This window comes from Microtus ochrogaster, chromosome 22 (genome assembly GCF_000317375.1).
Source record: "Microtus ochrogaster isolate Prairie Vole_2 chromosome 22, MicOch1.0, whole genome shotgun sequence".
Classification (NCBI taxonomy): Eukaryota; Metazoa; Chordata; class Mammalia; order Rodentia; family Cricetidae; genus Microtus; species Microtus ochrogaster.
The window spans coordinates 17,769,318-17,791,893 of record NC_022023.1 but is presented as its reverse complement, the minus strand read 5'-3'; the positions used below and the strand labels follow the sequence as shown (position 1 = coordinate 17,791,893).

General features: G+C 45.0%; 1 protein-coding gene across 1 annotated transcript in view; it reads left to right on the top strand.

The window, feature by feature from the left end:
- The window catches only part of Agbl1 (ATP/GTP binding protein like 1), a 703,551-nt gene that overhangs the window by 76,388 nt on the left and 604,587 nt on the right, over positions 1 to 22,576 (top strand). The window contains exons 7-9 of the mRNA XM_013350206.2: positions 14,703 to 14,911; positions 19,782 to 19,947; positions 20,881 to 20,945. Coding sequence (XP_013205660.2) covers positions 14,703 to 14,911; positions 19,782 to 19,947; positions 20,881 to 20,945 — 440 coding nt within the window. The remainder of the gene's footprint in view (positions 1 to 14,702; positions 14,912 to 19,781; positions 19,948 to 20,880; positions 20,946 to 22,576) is intronic.

Here is a 22,576-nt window from a genome sequence, read left to right as displayed (position 1 = left end):
CCCTCTGCAAGTTGTGGAGTGGGAAACAGCAACTGTATACCAGAACGTCCACAGCAAGTAGTGATGATGACCCTTGCTGGACACTGCTCACATGTCAGTGAATTCTTCATCCCCATTTATATAATAATCAAATCACGACGCCCATTTTATGTGCCAGAAAGATGTCGCTGTCAGAAAATAAAGACTTACTGAGACCCCCACAAATAACACAAGGAAAACAAAATTCTACCTCAGCTGTGACTGCTTCCAAAGCACCCCGCCCCAGAGTGACTATGCGATCTAACTTGGCCTTTGTCATTACACTTGAGTTTCGGTTCACTTACCATAAGTACTGTAAGTGGAGGGTTTGGGGGAGGGGTGTTGTTGAGACTTCTTTGGAACAAAATCTTCCATTTTTATCATCAAAGCCTCCATTTTTATCATCAAAGCCCAAGTGTAAACGACACATGCGCAGTAGACACAATGGGAGCCCAGGCGGAGACCTCAGCGTGGCTTTTCCATTGCTCGGCGACTCTTGGTAGTCTCTGAGAAGCTCCCAGGGACGTTTCTGGGGATCTGGAGGAAATCAACATTGAAAACTTCTGAATGAATGTCTGTGTGGAGTTTGGGGGCTGGGCTGGGCTTGGCCTGTTGTTTGGGATTACAGCTTGAAGACGGAGTATGCCATGATGCTTCCTGTGGGAGGCTAGAAAAGTGAGCCATACTTCTCTAAGAGTGGCCATAAAATAAAATAAGGTAGGAAATTTGACCCAGAGAAAGCCGGAGTCTTGTATTTATCATCAAGCCGCCATTCAGTCGTTTTGGAGTCTCTGAGTCCTAATGGACCTAATCAAGGAACTGAACTGAACCTGAGACTTTGAGGACAGTGGAGCTGTGCTAGTCGGCAGGAGGATAGGATAGGGAAGGGTCCTGTGATGGTCAGACTCTCCAGAGGTGACTGTCCTTGGTCTTAACAGAGCTGTGGATGGTGGTGATGACGGTGGTCCTACCTGACCCAGAACGTGGCTACAAGGTAACATTGTCATGTAGTTGCTAGCTAGGGTCAGTTCTTATACATGGGCAGGATGCTATCTTTTACTACCTCTGTCTCCAGGGCTTCCCCTCTATCCTAGGATTTGTCTGCAAGTTTGGGCCATAGCGTTCATTTGAAAAGGCCTTAAAGGTGTCTAAGGTTCCAAGTTGTGGATGAAGAGGGCGTGAATTTGCTATAATTATTGCATGACACAGTCTCCATAAGGACAAGAGACAGCGTTTACATAGTAGTCTCGATGTCTACTCTCCTGATACTGTGGGATCAAACTGTAGCATCTATGGGGACATGGCTATTAGGTAGGCAGGTGTGTCCCCTTTAAAAATAACGACTAATACAGAAAGAGGCTTTGTACCGGGAGGTGGGTGTAGAGCACTGGATTTTAATAAACTTTGGTAAAAGTCAACGTTGGTTTATAATTACTACCACTGGGGGGTTCCAGGAGTTGATTTTACACAGGAATGGGGCTAGTTCAAGTTGAAATTAGTCTCCTAAGATCTGTCCCCTGCACTGAATGACACCTGGCTGTTCTTGAGTGCCCATCTTTCCTGTAGAAGCCTCTTCTGTGAAAAGCCTAGCAGGAAATAGTTTAGAGTTTGTGGACCACACACTTTCTGTTAGAGCTATTTCTCTTTGCCCTGAGAGGGCAGGAGCAGCTATAGGAAGCACATAAAAGAAGGAATGGCTATGACTGCATCCCCATAAAACTTTATAAAAATAAGCTGTGGGCAGTGTGCTGACCCTTACTTTAGATGGAGTGAGCCTCACCCCTGGGCACTGTATTCCAGTAATTCTTATTTCTTAAGCCATTAACTCTAATGTATTTTATACAGTAGACACCCAGAGCAAGTTATGTGAATAAGCTAAGGAATGTATAAACAAACAAATACTTGCAAATCGGGTCCCCTTCAGCCCATCAGTAGACAACTTACTTTGTTTTCATTTTGGGCACTCAGGAGTTAACACCCAGGGCTGTGGAGCTGTAAACCCTTTAGATTTTAGAACTTGTATCATTCTGGCATAATTGATGACTGGCTGTGGGTTGACAAAGATAAAGTCTCTCCAAGATTTAAAGGGATAGACAAGAAGATAAGCATTTTGAAGCTCTGGAGGCACATGACCGCTTCCTCATTATATCCAGGATCAATTGTATATTTATTTATTTGCAACAAGATGCACCATCAACTGTTTTCTACATATTCTCGAAGCAGCGGGTTACGAGGCATTTTTTCATGTATTACCTCATTTAAAGCTCAAACCAGTCCTGTAAGACAGGTAAATATTTAACAATTCCACGACAGTGACTTTCAGTGTGATTGATTTTACCCCGAAGGAATGTTTATTGAAGCTGAGGGCATTGTGATTATCACATCTACTGGAGGGTTGCTCCTGGAAGTCATGGAATAGAGACTAATTTGTTACTGGCATCCTACGATGCTTAGGCTGTTCCTCTATAATAAATAATACCTGGACCCAGATGTACACAGTGGGAGGTTGAGAAAGCCTTGTCGTCACAAGGATCAAAGACGTTGGCCAAGCTCATCATAGCCGTGTAATATGCACTGGGTGTGTTGGGAATAAAATATACCCATTCTTTTCACTCCAGAAGGTTTCAAGTCTATTTTGTAAAAAGTAAGCGATTTTGAATGAAATCTTGGCATAGATGTGTATATGAAAGATGAGAGTAAGGCGTAGAGATGCCACTCAACCTCTGCCTTAGCTTCTCTTCCTAATCCCAGACCTCTGCTGGAGCCTGAGTCCTTCCACGTTTCCGGAAGCCATTACTGTCTACTTTTTGGTGGTGGTGATAGTGTGTGTGTGTGTGTGTGTGTGTGTGTGTGTGTGTAAAGCTTCCATATTGTTCTTTAGTAAGATGGGCTATGCAGAAAGAGAGAATGGAGACATAAGAGTCTTGAAGGAGGTCATTGTGTAGTCCAGGTGATAGGAGAGAGGGTGGAATATTGATACTGATTGGAGCTGAGTCAAAGGAGCATGTAGAAGGCTCAAGGCCTTGGAATTTCATAGTGACATGCTATTGGATGACAAGGCCAGAAGCAGAAGGTTGGATGTGTGTGCTCTTTGCTTCTCCTCTCATCCTGGATTCTGGAGGTTCCAGGAAGCGTGGGCTGAATCCCATGACGTCTATAAAACTGTACAATTGTCTTCCTTGAAGTCCATAGTACTCAGCTGCATTGTGGCCTGAAGCAGAAGGGGCCACCGCACACAGGTGCCTCGTGTATCAACTGGCAGAGAGGGCAGGTAGAGGAAATCTCTGTTTTCTTCCTTCCAGGTGTAAATCCTGACTGTCTCCAGGTGTCATCCTCATGTGCTGACTGTGGAAGCAGCCCAGTGAAGTGAGTGACACAGTCCCCCACAGGGCCTCAGCAGGGGTCACAGTTATTCCTGGGGCTTGGTGAGCACCTTCTCACCCGCTGGGAGAATAAACTCAAAGCAAGACTGGATATCTGGGAATGACCCAGAAGTTTCAAGGCAAAGCAACTCATTCCTTGGGGCTCTTTGGCAGAGATGTCAGATGCACATAGTAAGGAAGAAGGGTGAGAAATCCCTGGGCTGACATGGTTCTTCATTTCTGTACACCTCTCTGCGATGGCTCTAAGTGTGTGTGTGCCTATAGCTTCTCCCCTCCCTTTACCCCCTGGCTTTAGCACTTCTGAGTTTTGTGATTCTTTACTCACTGGGTTTTGACAGTTTCCATTTGCTGTACTCTCAAGACTTCAGGAACATCCTACCTGCAGTTCCTGCCTTGTGACTCCTTGCTACAATGTGGGTCTCAGCCCAGGAGCCCCATGTGCAGTCTTTCCTGATCCTGTAGTCTAACGTAGCTGCCTCCCCCTTCCCAGTTTCCATTTGCCTCTTCCTGAAGTTTCCGTGGATGTTGGCACCTGCACCCCTCCACTGCCTTCACACACATGCGTGTCCCATGAGGTCTGGGACTTCATTTTGTCTTTAGCTGTGTTCCTAGTGACAGTGCCTGGAACACATTGGCATATTACTGATGCTGTTTTAAATAGAAAATTAATGTAGCACCCTAGGTGTGTGAGCATGATTTTAGTTGCTAAATTATTGCCAGCAGCAGCAGCAGCAGCAGCGGGACTTTGTTTGGAGGCAAAAGGTCTCTGTTTATTTGTGTATAAAGTAAACCAACCAGTTTGCTGCCTATTGCTGGTAATCAATTGATTTCAGATATTTTCTAAAGTATCGATTTGACAATACAAAAAAATTTCTTGTACCAACTGAATGGCACATCAATCAATATACACACATACCACTAAGAGTGGGAAAAGATTGCCGCCAACTCCAATAGATGCCATGTTGGAAACATCTGACCATTTGCAAAAGCCTAGAAGACATACTTTAGAATTGAGGAAAAGTATACTCCAGGCCTGTGGGTCTGTCATTTTAGCTCCTTATGAAGCCATAGGAAGAATGTGAGCTCAAAGCCTGGTAATTAGTGAGATCCTGTCTCAATAAATAAATAAATATAAAAAATAAAAGTAAAAAAAAAGTGATTAAATCCCAGCTCAGGGTTACAGCTTGGGCCCACTTTAGGTTCCAGCCCCAAAACCATTCAAAAAGGGAAAAAATTAATAAATTATGGCATAAGAATATTGATTTGCTTGCTATATGTGATGCGGATGGTGGAATCAGGGGATCTTTGTTCTGGTGTCCCTTTCTCTCAGGAGAGTAACACCGGGCAGTGAGCAAAGAGGACAGGGGGAATGGCATATGCTCCACTCTGCAGGATGAGGCGGATGGAGACTCAAAGGCTTACCTTGAGGAGAAATGTTCCCCTGGTGTGGAACTATGCCATAGGAAGCTACTAAGAAGCACTTCTGATTTCAAAGAGAAACATCTAGATTCAAAACCATTTGATAAAACACTAGGGGTGGCCTCTTCCCCGTCTGAGTCACTATTCCTGGAACTAAGAGAAAGTGTCCTTAGTTTTATAAAGGCAGGATTTGCTTGAGACAAAGGCTCACTTTCTAGGCGAGCTTGCGGAGATGGATCTACGCGATGGAGAGAAAGGGGCACCTGTAAATGAATTTGACGTCATTACTGATGTTTGAGCAACAAATAACCGCATGCGATTTCCACTCCTGATAGTGTTTAGTTATGCTTCCATTTGCATCTCGCTGATTCCTCTCTGCGTAGGAGCCAAGTCTCTGCTGCAACTGCCAAGGGAGTGTACAACTTCAGGACTCTCAAAATCTTTGCTCTTTCGTTACATTCTGGAAGGTTCTGGCCTGGCTTCACCTAGCTTCTATCTGGGAGACCCTCCCCCGCCAAACTCCAGATTGCCTCGAGTGACATGAATAGTTGTTGGCTACTTATTCGGGACCATAAATATTCTGGAATTTGCTTCTTGTTAGAACTGGGAGGAAACAGGCAGATGGAAGATGGGGAGAGAAACCCATTTCCTCTGAGACCCTGGGGCTTATCTCCAACAGCCTTCCAGAAACATTTCACAAGAAGCCGGTTATTCTGGGAAGAGTGAAATGTTTGTACTGGATGCAAAGTTGGATGCTAGCAGGCCATCAAGGGTTGGGGGACAGCATAGGATGTCAGCTCTCCGTCAGATGGCAGATTCCAGTAGAATCCTAGAGATGCCCTGTGGAAGCTTGATGGACTTCAACAAGCCTTTCAACATCTCAGATTCTGCGTGCTCATTTGTAAAGCGAGGAACACGGTGCTTAGCCTACAGCACTTTCATAAGACAAACGAGATGATCCATGTGAAATGATTATGCTCAGAACATAGGAAACACTGAGCAGATAAATAGTTCCTCTTGTACCTGGTTTTATGGGGAGAGGGCAGGCAGGCAGCTCATTGTCTTATAATGTGATTTGGGAGCCTTGGGAAGGCTATTTTGTCCAGAGATATCCTCTAAATTGGCTCACCGAGAAAAGCACCAGAACAATCTACGGCAAAGGTGCACACAATACGTATGGTAGGTAGGGACATCTTTATCTCCAGTCTCAGTGCTGGGAGTTCCAGGTGGGATATTGTGGCCTTTGGGTGCTGCGGGTCAAAGTGCACGTTTCACTTGGTGTGTGAAGTCCTGATTGGAACCGAGCAAGCTTTGGGACGCGTGTTCCTGGTTGGTAGACAGCGAGGAGAAAGCTTGCGAGAAGACCTTGGAAGTACAGTGGAGTTCCTTCCACGAGCCTTCCTAAGTGATGGTCTGCTCTGAGTTTGATTTTGTGCACAGGAAGAGCTTACCCATGCTCAGAAAATGGATGTTTAGGAAGTTTCTGAACAAAGCGTAGAGCTCTTTGATCTCTATGGGTAAGAATTTCCCAAGGGAGCACGTTAGAGTGTGCAATCTCGTTGAGCATCACACCCCTCCCCAGAAGGGTCAGAAGGCCTCAAATCCTTGCATTTCCTCTTAGATTCATATATCTCATTATACCCAGGGATAGCTGTTATGGTTTGAATATGGAATATTCTTACAGAATCAAGTGTTGGAGCCCAGGTGGTAGAACTGTGTTAGAAATTTTGGGAAACTTTAGGAGGGGAGGCCTAGATTGAAGTAGCTACTGGGATCACGTCTTTGGAGGCTATGTTCCCCTACCCCTTCCTGAATCCCTCTGCTTGCTGTCTGTTATGGTGAGCTGACTTGCTCTGCTGCATGGTCCCTGCAGTGATTATTGGTCTCCTGTTGGCACCACTCCTGTTCTCTATGCCCCACTTCTTTTTCGGAATGGAAAATTTCACCCTGTGTCAATGTATTTTGCAAATATATAACTTGTTCTTGATCATATGGATGGGGCTCACATCTGTGAGTTTACCATGAACCCACACAGGCTGCTCCTGAATTAGCAGGGGAGAAGGAGGAGGGTACATTTCAACTGTAAATGCCTTCAAACCATAGTCCTCAATAATGTAATCAGGATTACCTAGCTAGGAAATGGTACAGTCAATGTTCGACCCAAAAAGCTACGTGACCCTGGTGCTTCTGTTCTTGAGCGGGGGTTTCAAAAGGAACATGCTCATATATGGGAAATTTGACACTATGTCGCACATGAGAACTGAGGGGTTGCTAAAAATCATCAACAGTGTTGACTCTGTTGATGATGGTGATTTTCACGGGTGGCAGGTATTGAGCAGTTATTGTACGTCCGCGTTAGATGGCTTGCTTTGTGGTATTATTTCAATTCATTCTCTCAAATTAAGAATGAAGAAGCTATTCTTGTTTTGTTTTGTTTTTTAATCTGGGTGAAACACTGAGTGGAGGAGGCTCAAGGTTGCACAGTTAGAAGGGAGTGGAGTCCAGCCTAGCTCAGGACTCCGGGAAGAGAGCTGGCAGAGACCCGAGGGGTTCACACAGGGAACAGGACCAGCAAAGCAGGCATGAGTACCTGCGGATGGCAAAGATGAGTTTAGAGCCTTACACTGGTCTGTCTGTCTCATTCCTGGATGTAGCTGCTTCGGTCTCACGTGGTCCTCTGCTGATTCCCTTTGCTGAAGGATCTTACTCTACACCTAAAGGAATGATACAGTGCTGAGATCAGGGAATGAAGACAGACAGCCCCCTTTGCCTTTACCAAACAAGAAGGCCGAGCTTGTAGATGTGCTAATCCGGGACTCTGGGCATCTCTCACAGGCAGCTGCCACGAGGCTCCGGATTCTCCAGGAGAAAGTCAATCCTTTGAGGCTTAAAGGTCTCTAGGCTTTCCTGTTTAGAAGACAAATATCTTTGTAAAGTTGGTTCTGCTCACCAATGCCTTCAGGGGCTAGCAAGATAATTCACTTTTAAAGGAGATGGGGTAAGACAAAAGGTGAGGTGGTTGCTATGGCAACCTGCAGGCCTGCTTGTCCTGTGATTAAACATTGACAACACGGCACAAACCGAAAGTCTACAGGCTACTAGTTTGTAGCTCCAATCACAAGGTTCTTTCCCTTTTACTCTCCTAATTATTTAAATGTATGGTAGAATATTTGGAATAAAAATGTTAGGAAAATCTGAACCGGCTAACAGGATCACCAGTGCCTCTTCTTGTAACTAAGCACCATTGATACCTTAGCATAACTCTTTCTGATTTCTCTATATTTTTCTTTTTTGCCTGAGTACAAAAATTCTACACCAATGGGTACCTCTCCTAAAGCAAAACATTTGAACTCTCATTAAAAGTGTTTTGAGTAAAAATGAGGATACCAAATAAGGGTACCAGTAGACCACGTTTCGGACGGAGAATTAAGTAGAAGTAAGGAAGGCTCCAAGAGGACATAACCCAGAGAGAAGAGGAGAACACAAAAGGTGAATTGGAGTGAGACATGGATTAAGTCTCTGCTGTTCAAGGATTCCACAGTGGAAAATGGGCCAAAGATCTTTAGCCATAGCTGGAGTGGCCAACCAAACCAGCAATACCCAGGAAGCAGAAAGATACATGACCTTCAGGTTTTCCTCCATCTTTACATCCTCCTCCCATCTTTCAATCTATGTACTTCATCTCAATTTCCTAGGAAATTAAGATGTGTGTGTGTGTGTGTGTGTGTGTGTGTGTGTGTGCACAGGCATATACACGTGCATGGATACACACACACAAACACACACACACTAGGCATCAGCTTCTCCAAAAGCAATCTTAGGAAGAAGCCATTTCTATAGTCAGACTACAGAAGAGCTGGTCTGCTTGGAAGAGGGGAGCTTGGGGGCCCCCAGATTCTGAGCTCACCCAGAGCTGTGTCTGAAAACTCACATTTTTGCCTGAATGTTTTTCTGCTCTGAGAAGTGGTGTTTTTCTTTCAAATCTCCCCAGAATTCCTCTGAGCCGCTGATCCGAGCGACCCTCATTTCATTCTTCGGCTCTTCTCCACTTCTCCTCTTCCGAAGTTGGATGATTCTCCACTTGTCGGGTGTTAGATACCTATTGACTTTTGTAAAACTTCCCAAACTCTTCTCAGAGAAAGATCGACTGATGAAGGGTCAGCAAAGAAGGGGCTTTAGCTACTTCAGATGTTAGTAAACATGGCAGCTTGTTGGGGATTAACAGGGAAACCATGAATAGCATCACTGCTGTTTGAAAAGGGATTTTTCTCTCAGACGATTGAAGACCTTTTTTTCTCCATCACCCACTTCTTCTTACCCCAGATGAATAATGAATGAAGGTCATTAGGATGATGTATTATCAGTCGCATTGCCTTAGAATAGACAAAGACAAATGTCATCAACCTTCCACTGCATACAGGGGCCCTGTGTCCCATATTTGCCATTTCTGGCACTTTTCACCAAGAGATACTTTTCTTTATTATCTCCTTGTTACTCCCCAATTTTCTTTTAAACTTTGGATATCAGATAGACTAAAACCTCATTTAGGTAGCAAAAAACTCTAGCGCTGTTTGGCCAAGATCATCCAAGGCAAGAAATATTTTTGTTTTAAGGGAATAATTCATTAAAGAAAGCATTGGAGGAATATTAGACCTTTCACAGACATCACCAGGCATAAGTCTCATCATCCTTAATTCAAGGTCATGGCTGCACAAAATATTATAAAAGGAAAAACCAAAATAAAATCAACTCCTCACATGGGTCAAAAATCTCAGGGGAGCTAAGTAAAGCCGTGCAATGGAAAATGTTCTAAGCAAACAAAAATAAAAGGTCTGTTAATATTATGAGAAAACCCTCCATGGAGTACAGCATTGAATTTCCATGTTGTTTTTTTTACACTCGTGTGCACTTACATGGTCTTGTGGAAAAATAATACTTGAAGCTGTAATTCTGCTCTTTTGATTACAGCTCAGGGGAGCTCTCCCACACACGTTTGGCTAGAAGCACGTACCGTCTCATAAACCAGCATGAGTGGCTCATATAATGGAGCCGTGTAACATTGAGAGAAGGGCAGGATTTGAACATCTGTGAAGGGCAGAGTCACAGAGTCAGTTACCTAGCGCCCTGAGGTCCTGCAGGCCTCGTTTGGGTTGCAGGAGCTCTAAGTCCTCTGTACCCAGGGAAGTTAATCTGAAGAGTAGCATAGACTAGCTGTTGGCAGAGGTGTCTTGGACTGTTCTTGGCCTTGTGGTTCTTCAGAGACAATTGACAAGGTATCTGGATAGACAGGTCCATATAATAGTCTCAGTGGAGAACACCAGGAAAACATAGAGACAAAGAAATCATTGTGCAGAAGAGGGGAAGGCAGAACTCTGCCAAATTTCTATCAGATATGGATGGGAAGCCCTGTTGAACAACCCTTCAGGTGGACTTTCATCCTGGTAGTCTGCTCTCTTCCCCAGCCTGTCTTGGTGTTTTATAGTCTTTATGTGATGAGTTTCCTTCCTGTTTGAGCCTGGCCTTCTGCTGTCATTTCTTTGTAGTTTTGTCTTATAGTCCTTCTGTCCTATAGGAACCGTAAGCTAAGACATCCATTCATAAGGACAGTGCTGACTGGGGCGAGGTTCGGTTTGGTGTGTCGAGCAGAGGACACAACAGAACCCAACACATGTTTTCACAGAAGCAGTTACTAGTTTCAGACCCAGAGAAAGGTGGGTCTGTCCATAGGTACTAAAAAGTGCGGCGAACTTCTCGACCAGCGAGAAAGAACAACCACCACACGAGGATTCTTCTCAGATCACGCTTTAATGGAGTGCCCTTGGTTGAGGGAGAGCAGGAAGCGAGGGGCCCTGAGAGCATTAAAGCAGCTGCTTATATAGGGAATAGGCACATGGGTCGCCCTGTGATTGGCTGCCATCATCAGCTGACATTAGACTGCATAGGGATAGGCTCAAGGACCCTTATCCACCGTGCATGCGGGAAGCGGGGGACACGCAGCTCCCAAAGGCATAACCAAATATAGAGTTGTTTATTTCCAACAAGACAGGATGTCGGTGCCATCTTGTAGTGGCGATCCTGTCCGGCTCCCTACAAAAAAGGAACCTGGATACAGCAGGGAGTCAATGTGTGATGGAAAGGGAGAATGAGAAGGGACCACACCTTCACTGAGGGCTGTGGTCCATTTAAGGACTTGCCCACAGAGGTTGTGGATTAACTCTTTCAAAGGCATATGGAGTGAGGAGAACTTACTTACCTGACCTTGGTGCTGTCCATTAGATCTGACTGACAGTCGGTGAATGAAACGCGTGTTTACGATCCGTGAATTGAGGGAAAAGGGCATCATATTGGAATCATTCCTGGAGAGGGGAAGGTTTCACTAGGCCAGAGGTGACGTGGTATAACGGGGCTTCAAGACAGGCAAGCCTGCAAGTGGATGCTGACATGGAAACTATATTAAATAAACATGTGACCCCGTGATAGTCCACTAACTGGCTTTCCTACTCTGGGAAAAGCACCTAGCAGGTCTCCTGGAAGCAATAACCTTCACTTGGTTGTCTCCTCATCCAGCCCTTAGAGACATAGAGAAGGATAGAAATATGACAAAATACCCCTCCTTTCCTTCCTCCTCCCCTCGTTCCCATCCCGTCTTCCCTCCTTTTCTTTCTTATCTTCCCCATCTCCCCGGGTCTCTTCTTTTGTTTTTTTCCGAGAATAATTTAAAGACATTCATATTTTTCAATAGTGAGTTTCCTAAAAAGTAGGAAATTTTCTTATATAACCTCTGCTTAACAAAACCTAAAAATAAACTGTTGTGTAACTTTTCCTGGGGAATTACAAACAAATGTCTCTTCTTCTCAGCTACGGAATGACAGACCGAAGCACCGGTTCTATTGAAAGGCTATCTTGGGGAGCCAATTAATTTTGGGATGTTACTTCCAGTAGCTTGACTTCTTGACTTCCAAGAACACAAGAATCTCAGGCAGCTGTGTCACCCAAACACCCGATCCCTGCAAGGGTCAGGACACACAGACCTGTGTGGGTGGCATTCTCTGCCCCAGCTCGCAGGCAGGCAGTTGCTCTACTGAACAGTTACTGCTCCACAACTGTTTCCGGTTTACGTAACTCTGGAGGTGGGCATCTTGTCAATCGGGTCAGTTCTGTGAGCTTCCCGGGCCTTGAAAAGAAGTGTTCTGTGAACCTTGGAGAAGGTGATGTGGATGTCTGCTTGTTTTCTTCCGTTTACTGTGACGCCTTGAACTACTATGTCACAGTAACAGCCACTTATTCCCAGCAGCTTAGCAGGTTATGAGTCTCTGAAGTAACCACTGCCTTTTGCAAAGAAAAGAGAAGCTTCTTCCCATAACTGAGGCTGACAGCAGCAGTGATCTGTGGGCATTTAGAGGGCAATTGGAAAGCTGGCTCCCTAGGTCTGATGGGCTCCTGGCCAGCACCCATTGCTTCTTTCTTAGCCACATCTGGTTGCTGAAAGGACCCAGCAAGGACCCAGCATGGGGGAACAATTTCCACATCCAGTATACCGACGTGCAAGGTGAAACATGTCGCCTATGTCTCATGAACGTGACTTACTTGCCCAATCTGTCAGCACCCCCTCTGACCTTAAATTGTTCTCTACTATGGTCTTTGCAAAGCCACTAAATCTCCAAACTAGTCTTGAGGTCCCTGCTGAAGTAACTTCATCTTTTTAACCTTTCAGTGAACACAAACTTGTCTGGCTCAGTGAACTGAGCATGGAACAAAACCTGTCACCTAGTTCCTTCGGTAATATATGTCCATCCTTTCTTATCTTCTCATTTTTGATACCCATGAGGGCTTCACTGAGTGATAGTCAGGCATCCCTAATGGCTTGTGTGAGCCTGTCCATCAGGGACCCTGCATCTCTTCATATGAAGCCTTTGTCTCGAGGAGGGATGAGCAGTTGCATTTTTTTTTTCCCCACTGGGACAGTACTCAGACTGATCCTGTCTGCCTCCGTGTCTGTCAACTTCCCCAGCAGAGCTGCGAGAGACTCTCCCATTGCTTGTTTAAAATGCCTCCCCAGTTCCAGCAGTTCAGAGACAGAATGTTCCCTGATTGTGACAGCCTCCATTATAAAGCCCCCATCTGCACACATGGTCAAGGATGCCCCTTTCTCTGTATAGGAGGGCGTACTGAAATAGCATCCTCCATCTCTTCAATCTCACTCACTTTCTCCTTGATGTCTGATTCTTCCCATGGATTCCATGTTTTGGGATCCCAGGAAGAGATGGTTAGTGAGCTCTAATGTACACTCTCTTTCCCTTGTGTCCCATCCACTATAATAGACGGCAAACAACACCCCAGCCTCCTCCTAGCTCTTTTCACTTTCATGCTAGCGCTGAGGAGAGCATCTATGTACCCTTTTCCCATTGTAGCTCCCCAACCCACCACACACATGGGCAAAGTTCTTCCCAGTCAGAAAGTTCAGCTTCAGTTACATGTCATATCACCCACAGACACTACCACACCCCTTCTCTGAACCCTACCAGAATGGACTGCTCTCAGGTATTGGAGGTTTCTTCTCTAGGCTAGCAGTCACCTGAGTGCGTCTTCCAACCCATGCTAGACTCATGATGAACCACTTGGTGCCACCTGGAGGAAGACAGCCACCCCTGTGGTTTCCTTCCAGGGCACTCAGCCCTCAGATGACTTCCTATCAGTTGCGTGCTTTGCCAATCCAAAGCAGAGACAACACAACTTTCACAACAGCAAGGAGCCACAGCATCCCAGACTACACAGGGGAAAGGCAGCCATATTGGGACTTTCCCTGTGGCAGCCCCAATTTCAGATATACCAGACTCGGCTGCGTGTCTTAACCGCCGCCATTCGACAGCTCCCCTCAACATTATCTATGGCTCTGTCAGGCAGTCCTTGGGTGGCAACTGTGGTATGTGACTTTCCCTGCGGAGACATGAATAAACATATATTCATCACAGAAAGGGTACTGATGACAGACCAAAGAAAAGATTCTGCTTAAGCCTAGCTTAGTAAAACCATGATTTTTTAAATCGTTGTTACTTTGTAGGAGCATGGATTAAAGGTTAGTTACAGGGACATGGGTGACTCAGACAACTGTGTCACTGAAGAACACCCACCCCCAAGCAGGGTGAGCAATGACTCATGATAATTGCAGCTGTACCTCTCAGAACTTGCAGGCTGCTGCTCCAGCAAAGAGTCCCCTCCATCACTACAGCTACTTACTGCTTATACAACCTTGGGGAAGGGTCTTGGGAATCTTTTGAGTCTTCTGAGCCTCCCTCCAGGAAGGAAAGGGGCCATGCCAGTCAGAAGGAAATATCGGCATAGCGTAAACATTGACACCACGGTACAAGGAGATCTACAAACCGTACTCACACTTTAACCTGAGCTTCACCGGTGCTTTTTCTAGTGAGATAATTTTTTTCCTGGCCCATTATCTGAATTATAATTATATGCTGTTCTAGGCGTCATGTATTCTTATCTCTTTCTGTCCCTATGCCAAGTCTTTTTTCTTCTTCCTTTTATGATCTTGACATTTGTGAACAATCTAGGTTACGTGTCTTCCAGCATTTACCTCACTACGAGTTTGCTGACTTTCCCAATGCTAAGATTAAGGTCATGTATTTTGGCAGGGACACTATAGAAGTACTGCTGTCTTCTTCCCACATCATCCGAACAAGAGGGCAGGTTATAAGCCCATGTTCCATTACCAGCAATGTTGATTTCGATCATTTGGTTAAAATAACACCTGCCAGTTTTTTAAATTATTGCCATTATAAGTCTTATGTGGCAGACACACTGTGGCATTCTTAGGCAGCTCTGTCCTGGAGAGCCGTGACTGACATGACCTTTTCCCTTTGTCTCCAGAGTCAAACAGCCGCAGGGCAGTGAACAGAGGCTATGTCACCAGCTTACTCAGGCTGCATCAGGACTGGCACAGCCACGACATGACCAACACCTACGTGCTGATCCGCCATGGGCTCCTGCTCTGTCTGAGGCACATTGTCACCCTCCGGTCTGGCAGGGAGGCCTTCCTGGCAGCCCAAGGCTTGGAGACTCTCTTCAGCATTGCACAGGTATCCAGCATGGGGATTTCCTAAGCTGGTGGATGACTTGCAGGCTGAAGCTTGGAAATGGTCTTGAACAGAGCAGGGGAAGCTAGAACGACTTCAAGATGGTGCTTGTTTCAATATGGCAGGTGCCGTGAATTCAAATCCATACTCATTCACTCATTCGCATTTTCATTCAGTCATTCAATCAGTATGTGTTCAATCAATCTTCATGTGTTTATTGTCAGCACACTGCTAGAGATGGCACATAGAACAGTGGTTAAGTGTATGGGCTCTGGAATGACAGATCCCAGCCTAAAGCCGTGAAACTTAGTAGCTATCACCTGCCCTTTCAAACCATCAATCCCCCCCCCCCCTTTGCTTTAAGAAACATAGCTGGATGTTCTTTCGGGAATTCACCAAGGCCAGCTGGCCTGAGTCTGAAAAAGCATGGGATAAAACCGGACTTGCTGAACATAGCGGACAATGAGGACTGCAGAGAACTCAAGAACAAGGGCAATGGGTTTTTGATCCTACTGCACGTGCTGGCTTTGCGGGGGCCTGGGCGGTTTGGATGCTCAACTTACTAAACCTGTATGGAGGTGGGCGGTCCTTGGACTTCCCACAGGTCAGGGAACCCTGATGGCTCTTCAAGCTGATGAGGGAGAGGGACTTAATCGGGGGAGGGGGAGAGAAATGGGAGGCGGTGGCGGGGAGGAGGCAGAAATCCTCAATAAATAAATAAATAAAAAAAATGTCAAAATTAAAAAAAAAAAAAAGAAACATAGCTGGACATGGTGTGTCACATACCTTTAATCTTAGCAACGAGGAGGCAGAGACTGGCAGATCTCTGAGTTGGAGGCCAGCCTGCTCTACAGAGTGAGTTCCAGGACAGCCAGGGCTACAAAGAGGAACCCTGTCCTGGAAAACAAAAACAACAAAAGAAATAGAAGAAACATATACACACAAAAAAGTAGAATTAAAATGTTTAGATTCTTTTGTGCACTAGGTAAGTTCATGTGGTTCATGTGTTCATATTTTAATAGTTTATTTTCTTCTTTTGAGTGTGAGCAGTCATTGGACTAAATAATACCGGGAATCTCTGGGGCCTATGGAAAGGAGACTTCTCATCTTATGGGGCATACGTCCTAACAGGAGACAGGCATTAGATAAACAAAACATCCAATGAGAAAGGTTTGGCAGTGGTCTGTGAGACCAGTAAAAGTAAGACAAACTTTTATAGGTGGATGGAGAAGATTTTCTAGGGACATTAATTCCTTTCTGAATAGATGGCACCCAAGCCTAAATTATTGGACAGCTCATCAAACCAAGTTCAATGGGAAGAACATTCCAGCAAAGGGAATAGCATCCTTCCTTGACTGGCACTTAGGTTCACCAGGTGGGGTGGGTTGTCCAAAGTTATTCGGGTTTCAGCTTAAGGCACACACACTCCTTAGCTGCACTTGACTAGGTCCGATTTCAGTGCCATCCCTGCTGGTGATACGAATATCCCAAATATCCATCTCTGCTTGTTTTCCTATGCGTCACGGTCCCTGTTGTTTTCCTAGTTGTCAGTCGCTGGTGCTCATTGCTCCTCTCTGGAAAGCTTCCAAATTTACTCTCCCTGAGCACAAGCAGAGGTAATGAAGCAGCCAATGAGAGTGCCGCTCTCCCACCATAGCGTCGCTAGACTTTCCCTATCCCTTTTAAAAATAGCATCCCCTCCCTCTAAACACTACCACGATACTGTGCTGAAACCAATATCTAATTTTCTGTCTGCTATCACCTCTGGGTTTTTCTCTGTCATTACTGAGTTCGGAGCTTCTCAGTCATGAAATAGCTACATTTTACATTCTGCTTTTCTGGATCAAGCAGCGCTTTCAGTTTTCCCAAGCTTCCTTGTACTCTGTAGGCTCATGATCCTCCAAGTCTCTAATCTCACCCAGTCCCTGTGACTTTCCCCCCTCGACTGCTGATAACAAGGCACCCCCATTATGGCTGGCATGCTTGCCTAGTTCTGCCCTCCATATTACTGACTGTTTTTCTGTCCTGTACTAAAAATCTCTGAAAGGACAGTTGGGGAAGCAGACAGTGACTTTACAGTTGTATATTGCATAGAAGGACATAGTGAAAAAAATATCACATCAAATGAAGCCCAGGTGTGCCAGGGCCGCAAACACGCACTCAGGGCTTTAGAGGGAGTTCCTTAACAGGTCAAGAGTGTCTTTGATCCTTCTAGTAAGCAAACAGCAAGCTTCCAGCCTCCAGTCACTATTGTAAAAGGAAGCTTATTGTGAGTGAAAGCAGCATCTGCAATTTATAGTGAGGTTGATCCGACCCATGCTGCAATCTCTGATTGGTATTATGTGAAAACGTATCTCAGGAGGGGTCCTGGAACAATGCTGAATAAATTGGCCATGATGCAATAAGCCTGTCGCTTGGAAACATGCACAGTTTGTTGGTGAAACTCCTAGGGGTTGAGTTCCCCAGATTTACTGATGCCTCTACGTGGCTTTCAGCTTTTTAAACAATATATTCTCTTATAATGACTTTTTAACTAAGATTTTTCAAAAGATTTATTTTATGTGTATGAGTGCCCTAAGTTCATTCATGCCTTTATTCCAGAAGAGGGCAACAGTCCCACTATAGATAGTTGTGAGCCACGGCTGTTGCTGGGAATTGAACTCAGGACCTCTAGGAAGAACAGCCAGTACTCTTCATCACTGTCTCTCCAGCACCCTGAGTTCACTTCTTAACCTAATCATATCTTCTGACATTGTCCTCCTGCCTAGCGCCTGATTCTTTAACAAGGGACATGGTAATAAGTGAATCTAGGAGTTTTTATTTCCTTGGAATCAATAATCAATTTTAAAACTCATAAACATGTCCCTCTGAATAGAAGAGGCACCCAATATGACATTATTGTTAATGCCCTGCTTGCTGTATGTTTTAATAACCCTGCCCGATACCCTTCTTTCGGTTCATGGCATGAGCCACACTTTTAGGATGCATGAGCTCGCTTCTATTTGGCTCTCACCTGGACCATCTCACACAAAGCAAAATAGCAGCGGCCATCAATCACCATCAGTGGCCATGTCAATGGCAATTACAGACAGAGCTGGGCTCCAGAATGCTGGCATCTTTGATGTTCTTGGCTTGGTCTTAGTTCCATTTTCCCTAAGGCTGAAGCTCATCGTCTCCAATCTGCATCTACTTTACCTTTCTTCTTTCTCTCCCGCACTCCATTTTCCCTTTTTCCAATACTAATAACTTTACAACAAACACTTGAGGCCATCTGACCAGGCCAAAGGGCTGAACTGTCTTCAACTAATTCATTTTCCACAGGGAGCGTTTCCTGCTGTGTCCGCAGAGACACTTGATTGGTACCATTTGAGCCCACTAAAGGAAAAGGGGGCATTCTTGATTGCATTAAGACATTTCTGTTTTGAGAGTTGACTCGCTTATATTTTGCAGTCTGCTTTTTGGGTGTGCAGGGGTGGCTGCGGATTGAATGCAGGCTTTACATATTCTAGGCAAGTGCTCCAACTCTGAACAGTATCCAAAGCCCTTGTTGCTAATTCTGGTGCATGTTTGTGTGTGCATATGTGTGCGTGTGTATGTGTGTGTGGGGAGGGGGAAAGGGAGGGATGGAGAGGGAGAGATGAAGAGAGGGAGAGGGAGAGGGAGAGAGTAAGTCGGAGCTTGACATCTAATGTCTTTATTTCCTTTCCACCATAGTTTTTGAGGCAGGTTCTCTCACTGAGCCTGGGGCCCACTGATTTGGCTCAGTTGTCTGTCCATTAAAGTCCTTGAGTCCTGATATCTCTCCCTCTTCAGTGCTGGGATCATAGGTGTGCTTTCTTGTGCTGTCTGCTTTTCTAATGTGGGTCCTTGCCATCTAAGAGCCTCAAGCTTGCACGACAAGCACTGTGCTAGTGGAGCCCTTTTCCCAGCTACATTTTCATGGATAGTTTTCTCTCTTTACTTTCATGAGCTGCCTGCAATGTGGACTTAGAGGTCCCACAGTAGGATAGCACCTTAGCCCAGGCCTTGGGGCAGATGCTCAGTACCTACTATCATGTCTTGGTTTCAGAACTTTCTGGGCCCTTTTAACCCTCTCAGACTGGAGGCTCATCATGGACATATTCTGCACCAAGTTCAGCACACAACACATTTTCCAAGTTTCTGGAGAAGAGGACGTGTTTTGGCCAAAGAGTTAGCGAGCTACACTGACTCTGTCTCAATTTAGTAAACTTGTTCTTACATTTTTTTTCCCCCACAGTGTCTGCAAAGGAAGGTATTGTCATGTTCTGTCACCATCAAAATATTACTTCTGCAAATCCAAGTTTGCTTTGCTTTGGGTGGGTACCAAGCAGGATCTGCACACTGGGCTTTGATATTCCAACAGGTGGGCTAATTTAGGCACATGGGACTTACTTAGACTTTCCTGATGATTTCATATTTTATCCTTTTTCCTTTATATCTTCCCATTCAGATAATAGCAGAAAGACAAAAGCAAGACTTCCATCATTTCAGCCGCCACTCATTCCTTCCTTACGCAATAATTTACAGTGACTCAGGGTGCCTGAAGGAATATGCCACTCCTCTTTCCTCAGGCATCCCAGATAAGGACTTGCCTCAGATACAGCCTCCCTTGAAATGCGTTCAAGCCTACTTTCAGACTAAATTCTTTCCAACGCCATCTGAGAAGAAATCTTGAAATGAAAGAATGCAGATTCCGGTTAGATATCATTCTCCCTTAGCATGTTCAAACGACTAAACCTTATAAAGTAAGACTGTCACCCGTCCACTTAAACTCTGTGCATTTCGTCATCTGAAATAATGTCCCAGCATGGGGGCTGTGCACAGTGTCTGGTATAATATTCTCTCTGTTCAGGCCTGCCTGGACAACAAGAGCGTGGAACCTGTGATCTCTGTGGCGCTTCAGATCCTCAGGCAATGCTACCCCGAGAGCCTGCTTCCTCTGCTCACAGCCAGTAGTGCCTACACCTTCTCAGCTCCCGGGAGCCCCAGCTCAGAGCCGCCACAAGCTCTAACTGAAGGTAAGGGAGCTTTCGGAGGAGTGTTTGCATCTTCCAGCATGCCAGAGAGATGGGGAACGATGCCGAGCGGTTGTTGAACAGGTCAACCATGATCTTCTAAGAAGCTCATTAGAGACGCTTATGAAGGGGTAGACTTTTTCCTGAGCAGGGAGAACAAGCATTGTGCTTACTCCCTTTGTCCCTCATTACTAGGTGCCGTGGCTTTGCCTGGTGGCTACTGAATGCCCGCACAGTCGTCTCATCTAATTAAGAAAAACAAATCTTTTCGCAATTTTGTGACCCAATCCCTTCACTGTGATGTCTATTGGTGGAATTAATTTGTCTCTGCAACAAAACTGAAATAAAACTTTCACCATGTAAAGCCCCAGAATACATCATTTAGACTATTAGAAAATGTGGATGATGTGATCTCCAGGAAAAGATGCTAATGCTGTTTGCACTCACCTTCGTTCTAGGAACAGGTTTCCCCCAGTTGGAATATTTTGTCACGTGGCAGCTGATACTTGATAAAATTAGTGGATAATTCTGAAATCAATTCCTCTATTTTAAAATTAGTGACATAATAGAGGCGCTATCTAAATTACAGTGAGTTTAGTGTGCACGTGATCTATAAACTTTAAGACAGCCACAGTTGCATCAACACTCCAAATTGAGTGGGAGGATAATCGCAGCGTCATTTGCGTGTCATTTCTGACCAAATTATTTTTGCATTTTTTCATGGAACAATAGTCTAGGCATCATGGCACTCTGCTCCCATGAGCTCATTTGCACAGCATGCATGGAAATCAGTGAGCGTCTGAGTGTGCTGGGATGCAGTGGGTTGGCTTTGTAATGGGTCCTTTATTTGCCAGAGATGCAAGCCACCATGTGTGACAGAGTAAATACCAGACCAGGGGCAGCATCCTCATTCTTTCATCTCATTTTTCCACTCAGAAGACTTTGAAGATGATGGTGAGGAGGAGATGGATAAAGACTCCGACGTGGAGGCTGTGAAAGAAGTAGGTGAACCAGCCCTTGCTTGGGAGACTATCCGTACTGACACTATGTTTTTTTTTTTGTTTGTTTGTTTTTTGAGACAGGGTTTCTCTGTGGCTTTGGAGCCTGTCCTGGAACTAGCTCTTGTAGACCAGGCTGGTCTCGAACTCCCAGAGATCCGCCTGCCTCTGCCTCCCGAGTGCTGGGATTAAAGGCGTGCGCCACCACCACCCGGCCGTACTGACACTATGCAAAAGTAAATATATCACTTCCTGTGCGTACTAAGCTATGCCACTCCAATGATAGTGATGTCTCGAAGGCACAGATACTGCTGTTGGGTTTTGCAGAAGCCATTTTTATCTTCTATGTCTGGTATATAGTCTCTCTGTAGAATCAGATCTATTGATTATGATCCAAATATCCTATCAGGATGAGCCTGATGGACTCATGCTTAGGGTTGGTGTATTTTGTAAGCACATAGAAAGATGTTTTAGGAAACATTCTGCTAGACCTCACGAGTCTTTATAAATCAGTTTTCATATCCCCTGCCCATTCTGCACAGGGATGTATGCCTGTGCATCCCCATTCACAGCTATATGAATTAGTCTTCCTTGCCTTACAATGGGTACAGCTCAGTTCCCAAAGAAGTGATGCTCCTTGCTCCCTATCACACAGTGTTCCACAAAAGGGAGGTCAGTAATCTTTTCTTTTTAAATCAAAGTTCACATAGTAACCATTTGATAGTCTTTGAACCACATATTCTTTGTTTCAATGACTCAATTTGCCAGTAAAAATGGCATCCACAATACCAGAATGAATGGGTGTGACTGTTATTCAATCTGAAGAACATAGTACATAGTCTGCTTTTTTGTGATAGGTATTTTAAGCTTTGTTATTGCTTGAATCCTGACTGGATATTTCTTATTTTAAGGGGCTTTCCTACATATTGTGGGATGCTTCCCAGCATCCCTGTTCAGTACACACTAGTCACCCATGGCATCCATCACTTTGCCACTCATTCGTGAACCAAAAATATCTCTAGGAACGCCAAATCACTCCTAATTGACAGCCATTCTCCTAAGAAAATGATAGTTGGTCTATCATTCTATAATTCTGCCTCTGCTTCTCCTGCTGTATGTAGTTTTGGATAAGTTTCTCCATTTATAGCTCCTTAATTTTGTCATCTGTAGCATAAGATCCAGGAGAGAGTTCTAGAGGTGAAATTCAAAGTTAAAAACTCTTCTGTACCAGCCAGATGGCTCAGCAGGTCAAGGCAATTGCTGTGGATCTTAATATTCTGAGTTAATCCCCAGAACCCACATAGCAGAAGGAAAGAACCACCTTCTCCAAGTTGTCCTCTGACCTCTGTGCATACACAGATTCACATGTGTGCACACATGCATGCATGCACACACACAGAGGCATAAACACACACAAATACATTCCCCCACATGCACCCACAGACACAGACACAGGTAGCCCCCAATCCTCCCACATGCGTGCACGTACGCGCGCGCGCGCACACACACACACACAGGGGCATAAACAAACACATGTGCATCCCCTCATATGCATCCATAGACACAGGCAACCCCCAATCTTCCCACATGCAGAACACACACACACACACACACACACACACACACACACACAC